Source organism: Erpetoichthys calabaricus, chromosome 1 (assembly GCF_900747795.2).
Source record: "Erpetoichthys calabaricus chromosome 1, fErpCal1.3, whole genome shotgun sequence".
Lineage (NCBI taxonomy): Eukaryota > Metazoa > Chordata > Cladistia > Polypteriformes > Polypteridae > Erpetoichthys > Erpetoichthys calabaricus.
The window spans coordinates 230,708,256-230,722,149 of NC_041394.2; the positions used below are offsets into that span (position 1 = coordinate 230,708,256).

Consider the following 13,894-nt stretch of genomic DNA (forward strand, 5'->3'; position numbering starts at 1 on the left):
TTAATGGAAGACAAACAGTCATATTCTAAATGATAACGAGGTTAAGGAACAAACTGCACTTGAAATGGATTTTTTCTGCAAACAATGATAATGGTTAGATTTCCCCTGCAACACTATGGGATGCAACTAAAGCAGTGCTCACAGGGAAAGTAATTTCTAACTGTTCATATAAAAAGAAAGCAAAATTAACTAAACTGAGAGAGCTACAAGATGAATTCAAATCTGTAGGACAAAAGTATAAAAAAAACAAGCACCAACCTAATATATTGCCGAAATGACTATGGAAAATTAGAGAAGAAATGCATGCATTACAGTTTATGGAGGCCTCAACAGCTGAAGATTTTACAAAAATGTTCTATATAACAGGAGCTAAATCAATGAACTTATTAGCAATAAGATTATACAAACAATCACAGAAATATTCAGTCTAGCAGCCAATTAGACATAATATAAGCTGAAGAAGATACAATAAGTTTTTATAGCATACTCTTAGATTGTAATTCAAAATAAACCACATACAGTGGAACCTCGGTTCACGACCATAATTCGTTCCAAAACTCTGGTCGTAACCCGATTTGGTCGTGAACCGAAGTAATTTCCCCCATATGATTGTATGTAAATACAATTAAACCGTTCCAGACCGTACGAACTGTATGTAAATATATTTTTTTAAAGATTTTTAAGCACAAAAATAGTTAATCATACCATAGAGTATACAGCGTAATAGTAAACTAAATGTAAAAACATTGAATAACACTGAGAAAACCTTGAACAACAGAGAAAACTAACACTGCAAGAGTTCGTGCTATAGCGCTACAAACCCCTTGCTAAAAACACTTTTTTTAATGAGTTTCAAACACAGGGAAAAAAATGAACATTTGAAAAGTCCGTAATTTAATAAACCACCAAGAAAAGTAACATTGCAACAATGCACGCTACGAACCGATCGCTGTAAACAGAAGTGAAGTGGAGGTTAAAATCCAGTAGAAAAAAGTCTTCATTAAATACAACAAGGTTAAAACAATGCTCGAATCTGTCTCTTTAAAAACAAGTCCTTATGTGGCCAGCCCTCTCTCTCACTCGCTCTTTCTCTCACGCTTGTGTGTGTCTCTCTCTCTCTCTTGTGCACGTGCATGTGTGTGTATGTGTGTCTCTCTTGCGCGTGTGTGTGTCTCTCTCTCGCGCATTTGTCTCTCTCTTGCTCCCTGCACAGGGAGAGACTGAACATGTGCGGAAATCATCAGCGCGCACAAACCAAAAGGGAACCTGGCTTGTTCGTATACCGAGTGTGTGGTCGTGAACAGATGCAAAAGTTTGGCAAACTTTTTGGTTGTAAACAGATTTGTACGTGTTCCGGGACGTTCGTTAACCGAGGTTCCACTGTATATCACTTTTGTTAAAAGCTCTGAAAACTGCCCACCTTGAAAGAGGAAAAAAATAACATTAGCCTCCAATAAATTAAATGGAAATATATAAAACTATTTCCCAACTTAAATTTAGTAAAACAGCAGGGACTGATGACTTTCCAAGTGAGTTTTATGAGACTTCCAAAGAACAATTCACACTTTTGCTTGGGCCACATGTAACTGAATTTGAAAAGGGTGAGATTTACCTTTCTTTTGAACACAGGCCATTTTTCCACTTATCCCAAAAGAGGGAACAGATCAACCTAAGTGTGTCTCTTTCTGCCCAAATTCTGTATTAATGTACTCAGTAACAGCTAAAAGATTACAGAAAATCTTACCTCAAATAATAAATATTTATTAAACTTGATTCATATGTCAGAGAAGAACACAAGATAATATTAGGTATACACTCTATGTAATGTTGAGAATGAAAACATGAAGCAGTATTGCTTAGCTTAGATGCTGAAAAAAGCCTTTGATTATGTCATTAGGGAATTTTTATATTAATCACTAGAAAGATTTAATTTTGCAATTGATTTTATTAATATAATAATGACAATCGATTTAAATCCAACAGCACAGATTATAATTATGGACATGTTTCATATCGATTTTCTTAAAAAAAGCTTAAAAGACAAAGTTATCCTTCATCTCCTCTCCCATTTTCATTGTTTATAGAGCCTTTAACACAATGTATTTAGCAAGACTCAAAAATTAAAGGCATAGATATTAATGGGCAAGACCATAAAACTGAATTATATGTGGATAGTTTTTTTAATAAATTTATATAAACCCAGTGATTATAAATGAAATCTAGAGATGTTTTATGTTACAACTTTAGCTCTTCACAACGAGTAATAAAATATTTTAAGTTAAATTGGCAGTCAACATCTTATCAAATATTTGGAAGTACGTATGTTTACCAAAAAAACTTATCAAAACTGTTTGACTTAAACTTTAATTCTATAAGATAAAAGATGACTAGTAGTGGTTTGATTTCAGTGGGAACTAGAGTGGAAGTCATTAAAATGAGTGGTTTACTCTGTATACCATCTCTTTTTCAATCTCTACTGGTGGAAATCCAAAAGGAATACTTTAATAAATCAAACAAATGATCTAACAATTTATCTGGAAATGGAAAGAAAAAAGATTAAATTTAAAACCCTACATCAGTCTAAAGAGAAATGTAGTTTGACTTTGCCCAGTTTATACTCTTATTAACACAGCTTAGGGTTTTGATTTACTGGTGTGATACAAACTATAATGCAAAATGGAAGGTGATTCAGTCCTTCATTATGGATATTTTCCCAATACAGGTAGTTTTAGAAGATGTGTCATTAGCAGAATTTATATATAAAAAATATACCCTGCTTAATTGTGTCACACATCTGGTTTAAAATGATAAAAAATTACAATATGGAGATAGACATTAAATACTAAGATGGATAATTTCAAACCTGGAGTTCCTACAAGGAACATCAAATATACCAACGTTTCTCAACCTTTAAGTATTTGCGACCCGAGTTTTCATAACAGTTTTAATTGCGCCCCCCTAACGTTTTTTTGAAAGGAGCCCACTAATACCAATTTGTTCTTTTTTAATCAATGATATATCATAGATGCATATTTTATTATTCCTACTTAACTTTTATCAACATTTATCTAACTCTATATTTATTTTTCTAGTATCAGAATGTAGTTTAAGTTAATTTGTTTTGGTTTCTATAGATGTATTTTTCATATTTTCGATTCTTGTTTTCTTTTTTCACATCTTCGTGCCCCCCTTTTTGTTACTTTGCACCCCCCCTCCCACCACAGTTTGAGAACCACAGAAATATACAATTTAGAAATTGAGCAATGAACGTGATCTCAGCAATTTGCTTTCCATTTAGACAAAACCTCTTGATAAAGTATTAAAGACTTGACACAACAATATAGGTTAGGAAAAAAAAAAAAGATTTCTACAGATACCTTCAAATTGGGCATAATACAAATAAATTGTAACATCGTATATAAAAGGCAAGTAAAATGCATTATTTGATCATTCAGAGTTGCTTATCAATACAGAAGTTTTTAAGAGATAATATCAAAATTGTAAAATAGTGTTGAGCACATAAAAAAGATTCAAAGGAATATAATAAAATAAAATGGGAGAAGGAAATTAATAACAATCTTTATAGAGTAGTGGGATTAATATATGCTGTTTGCAGCAAGGTTCTACCTACAAACTCACAAAATTGGAGAAATTTTTCCTGGAAAAATGTGATGAATTTTTTGAATCACACCTAAAATTAAAAACAAAAATTGAAAAGGTTGAATTTCACAGTGTTGGAGGTTATTTGTAAAACATCTTTGGAAATCCTTACATACAACTCTTAACCAAGTATTCTGTTTTAATATAACTTTTGAATTTTTCTGCTGTGTACCTGGGAAATTTAGCTTTTGTTCAAATGGATATAAAAGGCAGATATTTATTAGCCATTTTTCTAGCTGCTAGTACAAAAATCCAATAATATGAAAATGTCTCTCAAAAGAGTCTCTAACATATGAACAATGGATTCTTGTGGAAAGGGTGATTTACACATTCAAAAAAGGTACAGTGGAACCTCGGTTCACGACCATAATTCATTCCAAAACTCTGGTCGTAAACCGATTTGGTCGTGAACCGAAGCAATATCCCCCATAGGATTGTATGTAAATACAATTAATCTGTTCCAGACCATACGAACTGTATGTAAATATATATATTTTTTAAGTTTTTAAGCACAAATATAGTTAATTAAACCATAGAATGCACAGCGTAATAGTAAACTAAATGTAAAAACATTGAATGACACTGAGAAAACCTTGAACAACAGAGAAAACTAACACTGCAATAGTTCGCGCTATAGCGCTACTAACCGCTGGCTAAAAACACTTTTTTTAATATGTTTTAAGCACATGGAAAAAAATGAACATTTGAAAAAAATCCGTAATTTAATAAACCACCAAGAAAAGTAACATTGCAACAATGCACACTACGAACTGATCGCTGTAAACAGAAGTGAAAACAAAATCAAGCCCAGTGCATTCTTTAACTGCCTTCCTACCTTATGCATCCAGCTGTCTCTCTCGCGCTGCCTGTGAGTGCGTCTGTCTCTCTCTCGCACTGCCTGTGTGTGTGCGTCTCTCTCTCTTTCGCATGCCTGTGTGTGTGTCTGTCGCGCTCTCTCGCTCTCTCTCTCTTGCTCGCTGCACAGGAAATGCACAGGGAGAGACTGAACATGTACAAACCGAAAGGGAAACTGGCTTGTTCGTATACCGAGTGTGTGGTCGTGAACCGTGGCAAAAGTTTGGCGAACTTTTTGGTCGTAAACCGAGGTTCTACTGTATACTGCTTTACAAATGCTCAAAAAACAAACTACTATAGTCCTAGTGGACTGTAAGAGTTTTGCAGAATTTTTTTTATTGTTACATGAAGTGGAATTTGAAAGTATTCAGACCTCTTCTCTTTTTGTATATTTTGTTGTGTTGTAGGTACTGTATACTCGATAACCAATAATTACGAAGTGAAAACATGTTTTCAGAAATGCTTGCAAATTTGTTAAAAATCAAAAACAAAATTCTTGTTCATATAAACATTAAGTTAATTAATTCAGTACTTTGTAGAAGCCCCTTTGGCAGAAATTACTGCATTAAATCTTAATGGAATAAGTCTCCACAAGCTTTGTACACCTGCATTTTGGCACTGTATCCCATTCTACCTCTCAAAGTTTCATTAGATTGGGTAGAAAAAGTCTGAAAACAGCCATCTTCAGGTCTCTCCATAGGGCAGAGAGTTCCATGGGTTTTAGGTCTGAGTTTTGGCTGGACCAGTCAAGGATTGTCAAAAACTTGTCCCAAAGCCACTTCAGTGGTGTCTTGGCTGTATGCTTCGAGTCAGTGTTGTGTTGATAGGTGAACTGTCACCCCAGTATACCCATTTTTTTCTTCAAGGACCCCTCTGTATTTGGCAGCCTTCATCCTTACTTCAAACCAATCTCCCTGTCCCTGCCACTTAGAAGCACTGCCCTACCAGTATTAAGTAAGTGATAAGCAGTTTCTGGTCTTTGTCAGACATAGTTTTTGGAGTTCTGCTCAGAGAGTTCAATTTTTGTCTCAGTAGACCAGAGAATCTTTTTCATCATGCTCTCAAAGTACTTTAAATGTCGTTTTGCAAACTCCAAACTGGACTTAGTCACTCAACCATAAACACCTGATTGATGGAATGCTGCTGAGATGGTCATCCTTCCAACAGATTCTCTCATCTCAGCAGAGGACCTCTGAAGCTTTGTTTGAGTAACAGTAGGGTTCTTGGTCACCTCCCTGACCAAGGCCCCTTTTGCCAGTTTGTTTCTCAGATTGAACAGAGACCACTGTGCTCTTGGGAGTGCTCAGAGCTTTAGAAATGTCTTTGTATTCTTGCACTGATCAATGCCTCACCACAATTTGATCATGGAGGTCTACAGAGAGTTTATTTGACTCCATGGTTTAGTTTATCATCTAATATGCAGTGTAAATTATGGTACCTTAAAAACAGATGTGTGTGCCTTTCTAAACTACGTCCAAACAATTTAGTTTACCACAGGTGGACTCCATTCAAGTTCTAGACACATCTCAATGACTATTAAAGTAAACAGGGTACACCTGAACAAAATTTACAATGCCTAATGAGATATTTCAGTATTTTGTTTTTAAAAATTTTGAAAAACTTTACGAAAACATGGTTTCACTTTGTCATTGTGGGTTATTGAGTGTAGACTGATGGGCAAAAAGGGCAAATGTAGCAATTTAAAATGAAATCTACACCACAGTAAAGTGTGGGAAGGTGAAGGGGTCTGAATACTTCCTCATATTGCTGTATGTACATCCATCCTGTAGCCCATTTAATTCAGTGCAGGGTCATGGGGAGACTAGAGAGTTTTGCAGCAACGCTGGGAAAAATACAGGAAGCATACTTGGACGTGTCTGCAGTCTGTCACAGAGCATGTACACAACCACTCTCACTATTACTGGGCTAAAAGAAAGGTTCTTGTGGGTCCATTTTGGCTCTTGCCATTGGTTTGGCTCTGTGGATTGGCAGGTACTTAGGAATCATGATGGATGTGTAGTGATAATATACGTACCAGCTATGCATATTTGCATATAAGTGTTAGTCATTTATGGGCTATTTCATATTTTTAGTAAACCTGTGTAGAGTTTTTAACAAATTACTTTTGATAGTATTCATACAACAATTGATAGCTTCATAGTGTAATATTCACCTGTGAGGATATAGCCAGAAACAATGAATTTTAATCATGCTAAATGTCTTTAGGAGAGAGTGTGACAAAATGTACTACGTAAAAACGTGGCATTTACTATGCAGGGTATGATGGTTTAGTTGATATCAAATTGTTTTGGTAACATTAATTCAACACATTTCCACATTTCAGTTTCTTCAGCTTCAATTAATGTCTAATTATTAGATCTGCAAATCAATAAATTCTAATTGCACTTCTTCAGATGTATCACTGTTTATTATATCTTTACCAAAGTATTTATGTCAGCTGACATTGTGACATTTGCAGGTAAAGTATCAATTTCATATTTTTTTTTTCTTTTAACAGGTTTGTGAAAAAGAGTGTAGTTCAGAATTAGTAGAGTTGCTTTTAAACAGTGGGACACATGAACAGGACATTCGAAAGGCTCTATTCATCAGTGTTAAGAAGCGCAATAATTTAATTATTAGCTTAATATTAAAGAAACTTGGCCTTGATCAAGCAAACAGCGCAATTTGTTTAGGTGGGTTTCGACTGGGATATCTTGAGTCATCCTGGCTAAATCCCTTATTTTCTGAGCGCAAGACACTTAATTTCAGACAGCAAACAAGTGAGTGAATTTTTTTTTATTTAAATTTAGTTCATAAGTGATTTGTGTGTCAGCATTCTTCTGTTATATGTACTTTTAATTTGACATTCTCAAACTGAAGTCGGTGGTATTGTACTATAAAAATGCAAAACAAAAAAAAAAAAGTATTAGGATGTACAAATATATGCAGATAGCACTTCTGGATGCAGTTATTCATGCAAATTTCTGCTGTGTTTTCACAACTTTTGGTGTAGCTTTATTTATAAATACTTAACTGGAGCTTTTCTAACTAGTTTCTCAGCTCTTTCTATTCATTGGTAATAAGATTTATACCATGTTTTTTTTTTTTTTTTTTTTTTTTTTTTACTGAGTATTATCAAGTGTCTTTCTTTTTTATAAGCTCTAGTGCAGCACTGGCCATAATTCATAAAGTATTATTATACTGCAAGGTTAATTTTTATGTCACTTTTAAATCTTATGAAATACACTTTCTTCTGTTTTTATTTTACCTACCTGTGTTTGTGTTCCCTGTAACTCTCGCCTCATTTATTAAATAAAATGAACCTCGTAACAATGATGCCAACCCCTTGAATAAAGGGAAGTACTGGACTAGGTGAAAACTAATATTTATATTTAAAAGTACAATTTATTATTAATTTATTAAACTTTTTACTCTGTGTTGGCTTTATCATTTCATATTCTTTAAATAAAAACTTTATGTTGGATTGGAAATTAGACATTTTGTCACTGTTATGCACTATAATGTTTTAGTGCATAATCCATATCTAAACTTCAACATCTTTCAAATCTGGACTGATTGGACTACCAGTTTAATAGTGGAACATACAAGCAGTGTATTTATGAGTTTCTCAGTGTTAAGAAGCGCAATGTCCGAAGTATTTGTTTAATATTGATTCATTAAGGCATGTCTACTTTTGCTTCTTGGGAGTGTATTTACAGTAATGTAAGCCACTATGTTATTGGTTTTCCAATACCTTTTCAGTTTGATTTGCTTGGTGGGTTTGAAAAATGTTTGGAACTTGGCCCTGATACATACTGGAGCCAGCACAGGTGGCTGAGATTTCAAACAAGTCCATCCATCACAAGTGAAATTAAAATCTTAATGTAAGATTAATTTTGTGGTTCCCCTATCTGCATATTCAGTGCACATTGAGACATTGTCTTTGCTGAGATTTCTAAGTTCTAATTTCTTGGTTGCTTTTGAAATAAATGTATTTCTGAGGTACTGACTCTTCATATTTGTCATGTGTAGAGAAGACTGTGAATTTCTTGCTTGCATTTGTTATTCAATATACAACATATTGCCATTTTCCATTGCCATGATTAGTGAATAGAACTACCTTACTTCAAAGCTTTTGTCTCCCTTAACTGAAAAATTGCAGAATACAGTTTATAACATTATGTAAAATTAGGATTCATAAATACAGACATTTTGTAAATGAAAGATATAGAGCAACTTAGAATAACAAGATGGTATTCGTTCCATATAATACGATCAAGAATGAGACAGCATGTTTTGTCTGGTAACAAACAAAATCATTGCTGGTTGTTCCATCCATTGCAAGAAAAACCCTTTGGAATGCATTCTGACACATTAGATTTAATGCTGGAGCTGCTTGTTTGCGTTGCATGCAAGTATATTGCTGCCCTTTAGTCTATATACAGTAGTGCATCCAAAGTCCTTCAGGCAAACATGCCGATGTCAATACAATTACTGCAAGTTTGTTTCATATTGTATCAGTGAGGTCCTATTTTAGACCCGAACAGAGTTAATGACAGTGGTTTAACCCCAGCCTTCTGCTAATCTCTCCTCTAGCCCTATCCCTTTGTAATTGTTACTAAAAGAATTTTTTTTGATTAGGTCAGTTGATTGTGTATATTTGAGCAGAATAAACCCTTATCTTTTTAACACTGTTTTGTTTTAGTGAGATGTACATTTTATGTATTTTCCACTACAGGGTATGTTTCTTACATTTTTTTATTGCTAATTTTTAGCACAATTGTATGAACTACAGCTATGTCTTCATTTTGGATAATGATTCCACCTTAAAACAAAAAATAATTTTTGCCTTTTTTCTTGTTTGCATTGTTGTCCTGGTTCCTGCTGTTTGCTTTTATCCTGGCATCAGCTGCTAATTTCACATTTCTTGAATCTGCCTGTAACTGTCTTTGTGTATCTGTTGTATTGTTTTAAGCAATGCTCGGTTTTCTGACATTGCCATGGCTGTCCCCTCATTAGATTGTCTTTTCTTGTGCTAACTCCTCAGTAGTCATGGCTAGACGCGTTTAAAAAACAAAGTGCCCATGATAATGTCTTAAACTGATAGTCCTCTCTGTTGAGCTTTAGTACCTCAGTTTATTTACTGTTGATGCCATTGCTTATGTGCCCATAAGGGAAGGGAATCAAAATTATTTTAATTCTAGTTTTGCTGCACATTTTTATTGGCTTCAGCATAGATCAAATCACTAAGAACATGCTGTACCAGTTGGCCACTTGTGGCACACCTATTGCCATCACCAGCTTTTAGTGCATTTGTCCTCTTGCTCGTGTAATTTCTCACTGTTTAAATATAGTTACTGCCAAGAGGTCATCTTTCTTCATCTGTACTAATTACACCTGTGTCAACATAGCTACTTTGCAAGCTACTTAAACTAAACATTGTTTTTCTGTAGGCAAAGGAATGTCTTTAGCTCGAGTAATTATGAAATATCAGAAACAAAGAAACTTGTCTAAGTCTGTGACAAGCAATCCTGATACCTTTGTCTCTGGATACATGTCAGATGAAGCTGATGACAGTGGCTTTGTGACAGAGGGCAGCAGTGTATTTATGAATGAAGATATTGAAAGTGATGGTAAGTAGTACCCACTGTACTTTATAACATGGTAATTGGCTGAAATAAAGAGTATGTATAAGAGAAGAATGCACTACATGGGGTGAGTGGAATTCATCAGTGTATGTTATTAACACAGTGTAGTTTCCTCTCACACAGTCATTTACGTCAGGTTCAAGTTCACATTTCCCTGTACAATGAAATTCTGTTTGCTGTCCACACCAAATGCCAATGGTTAATAAATCAACATATAAAGATAAACATAAATAATAAGTAGCAAACAGATAATAAGTAACAGAGGCAGCATACAGTATAAAAACAGAATAGAAGTATAAAGTGTAATGTACAGGTAGGTGTGTGATGGACAAGTCAAATACAGTTGTGTGAGGTAGACAGAATGAGGTGAACCATGGTTATAAACTCCGGTTAGTTATTTATGACTCTAATGACCTTGGGAAAGAAATCGTGCTTTAACCTGGAGTCCTGCATTTCATACTTCTATACCTCCTGCCTGAGGGTAGAAGTGTGAACAGTTCGTGTTGGGAGTGGGTGGGGTCCCTGAGGATCAAGGCAGTTCTCCTTCGGACTCGGCAGTGGAGTCCTGGCAATCTTCTCAGCAGTCTTTACCACTCTCTGCAGGCGTTTGCGGTCCATAGCAGTAGTGTTGCAGTACCACACGGTGATGCAGCTGGTCAAAATGCTCTCAACAATGCCAGCTGTAAAAGTTGCCAAAGATCTTAGTTGACATACCCAGCTTCGTCAGCCTCCTCAGAAAGTACAGCTGCTGTTGAGCCCTCTTGACTAGCTGTGTGGTGTTAAGTGTCCAAGTGAGGTCCTCACTGATGTAAACGCCCAGGTATTTAATGCTGCTAACCCTCTCCACTTAGAGCCCATAGATGAACAGTGGCTGTTGAGGTCTCCTCTCCTTCCTCATGTCCACTGTCATCTCCTTAATCTTGTCTGTGTTATGGGTGAGGTTGTTGTCCTCACACCATGACACCAGACTGACCACCTCCCTCCTGTAGGCCACCTCATCCTCTCCAGTTATGCATCCTATCACTGCGGTGTCGTCTGCGAACTTTAGGATGATGTTGTCTTTGTGGGAGACGACACAGTTGTGGGTGAACAGGGTGTAGAGTATGGGGCTGAGGATGCATCCCTGTGGGGTGCCTGTGTTTGTGATAATGCTGGCTGAAATTGTATTACCAATCCTGACAGACTGGGGCCTGCCAGTCAGAAAGTCTAGGAGCCAATCACGGTGGCCAAGTGCAGACAGTTTATGGGTGAGTTTATGGGGGATAAACATGTTAAAGGCGGAGCTGTAGTCAACAAAGAGCATCCTGATGTAGGAGTCTTTGTTCTCCAGATGGGAGAGGGAATAATGTAGTGCAGCCCCGATGACATCTGAGGTGGACCTTTTGGGCCAGTAGGCATACTTCAGGAGGTCCAGGTTGTCTGGTATGCTGCTCTGAATGTGGGCCAGCACCACTCTCTCAAAACACTTCATGATGATTGGAGTGAGTGCTACCAGCCTGTAATCATTCAGGCAGGTGGGTGGGCTTTTTGTAGCAAGGGGGGCGATGATCGTAGTCTTAAAGCAGGACAGAATGATGCTGTGACTGATGGAAAGGTTGAAGATGAAGGAGAGAACATTAGCCAGCTCATTGGCACATGCTCTGAGAGCCTGCCCATGAATGTTGTCTGGTCCAGCTGCCTTACGGGGTTGTTGATCTTCCTTAGTGCTTTGTGTACCTGACCTGAAGAGACCGTTGAGGGAGAGGAGGGGGGTTGGGTGGTCCAGGTGTGTCTGTACCTCCACTCTGTGCTGTTGCTGGATGTCTCGAAGCGGGTGTAGGAAGTGTTGCGATCATCCAGCAGACTATCTGTGGAGCTGATTGTGCTGGTGGTGGTCCTGTAGTCTGTGATGTGCTGTGAGGCCCTGCCACATACTTCCAGAGTCAGCAGTAGAATAGAAGCCCTCTGGCTTCTCTCTGTACTGCCTCTTGGCTGCTGTGACGGCTTTTCTTAGTCTCAGTGCCTGATCTAAATGCAAGAGAGCGGGCACGCAGTATGTGGCGTACCTGACTGTTTATCTAGGGCTTCTGGTTGGGGAATGTCCTGACTGGTGTTGTGGGCACGATGTTGTCAATACAGGTGCTAATGTACCCAGTCACATATTCAGCATAGTCCTGTATGCTGATAGAAGAGTCCTCCACAGTGGCTGCAATCCTAAACACATCCCAGTCTGTCTGAGCGAAACAGCCCTGCAGGGTGCTGTCAGTGTCTGGTTGTCCAAAGTTTAACTTGCTTAATAATAGGGTTTGTTTGTTTCAGCCTTTGTCTTTAGGCTGGGTACAGGAACAGAGAGATGTGGTCTGAATGTACGAAGCGGGGTGCAGCCCTGTATGCACTGCATATGTTGCTGTAAACATGATCCAGTGTATTCTTCTCACGGGTGGGAATGTTCACGTGTTGGTGGTATTTAGGAAGTACAGCCCATAAATTGCACAAGCACTGCTGTGGAGTTAGCTTGCAGGGTGATGTAAACAGAGGCTAAAAACACAGCAGTGAATTCCTTTCGGTAGATACTGTAATAGGGTCGGCATTTCAGCAGTAAAAACTCCCCATCTTGTGAGCAGTGCTTATAAAGAGTCTGTACGTCTCCACACCACGAGTTGTTAATGTACTATACTATTTGTGTTTTAAGTTACATATATTGATGGAAGACCCATAATGTGAATATGTGATCAAGGAGCAGAGAGAAGCATAGGATGAGTTTATGTACTACTTTCAAATAGGTTACAATTTCCTTTCCTAAATCATTCCTAATATGGCAGTACAAGATAAAGAAGAGAACACACCTGAAAAACTGTATGTAATGTCAAAGCAGTTTGGTGCCTTTGACTTGTGCAGATATCTGTTTAATGTTGTGTTCTAATGCATGTTTTCATAGCTGAGAATTTTTTTTTCTGGACAGAGAGTAGTGGAATACTCTATCGCCTTAAAAAAACCCAGTCTGATTCTGTAACTGAATCATCCTCCCTGCGGCATCGGAGGAGTAGGCGACCTTCTTCTGAGGTAAGACTATTATAGAAAATCCTATTTTAATGCAGATTTTTGAAGTCGTACATTTACATTTTTTCCAGAAGTTATTTTAATATAAACAGTTCCTCCAATTAGAGAACTTCTTTCCTCATAATAAGATTATTGGTATATATATTTACCTTAGTAGTTGATTTCTGAAAGCATATATTCAGTTTAAAAATAATTTCATATTTTCATCCTAGATTTTGGTATATATGAAATGACTACTAGATAAACAAGTTTCACTCTGTGGGGCTTGGAATCCTGCTTTCATAGTACAGTCTGATGCTTTAGACAGTGAGATGCTGCAATATTTCAAAGACTATTACATCTTTGGATCTGTGTTAAGTGTACCTTTTTCCAGTGTATGATTATCTCTTATCAATAAAAATACATTGCTCTTACCAATAGGCATTTTGCAATTCGATAGTTTGTCTTTTGATCCAAAACACATTGTTTTCTGATAATATAATGGTGCCCCCATCAGGGGCCTCACGCATAATGGCATGCATAGAATTCACACTAAAACATGGAATGCGGACAAAAGCGGAAATGTGAGTACACACAAAAAAAATCCAGATGCATAAATCTGTGCATATGCTAGCTTCTTTTGCTTTATAAATCCTGGTCAGCATGAAAAGTAACACTCGTGTACGCACCTGCTGCCCTACCCCAACTCCTCC

At 36.9% G+C, this 13,894-nt stretch overlaps 1 protein-coding gene across 3 annotated transcripts in view; it reads left to right on the top strand.

Moving 5' to 3' along the window:
• lrrk2 (leucine-rich repeat kinase 2) overlaps nucleotides 1-13,894 on the top strand; it is a 305,946-nt gene that overhangs the window by 183,245 nt on the left and 108,807 nt on the right. For all 3 annotated transcript variants that reach the window (XM_051934956.1, XM_028812383.2, XM_028812390.2), the window contains exons 19-21: nucleotides 7,034-7,295; nucleotides 9,969-10,148; nucleotides 13,105-13,205. In XM_051934956.1, the coding sequence (XP_051790916.1) occupies nucleotides 7,034-7,295; nucleotides 9,969-10,148; nucleotides 13,105-13,205 (543 nt within the window). The remainder of the gene's footprint in view (nucleotides 1-7,033; nucleotides 7,296-9,968; nucleotides 10,149-13,104; nucleotides 13,206-13,894) is intronic.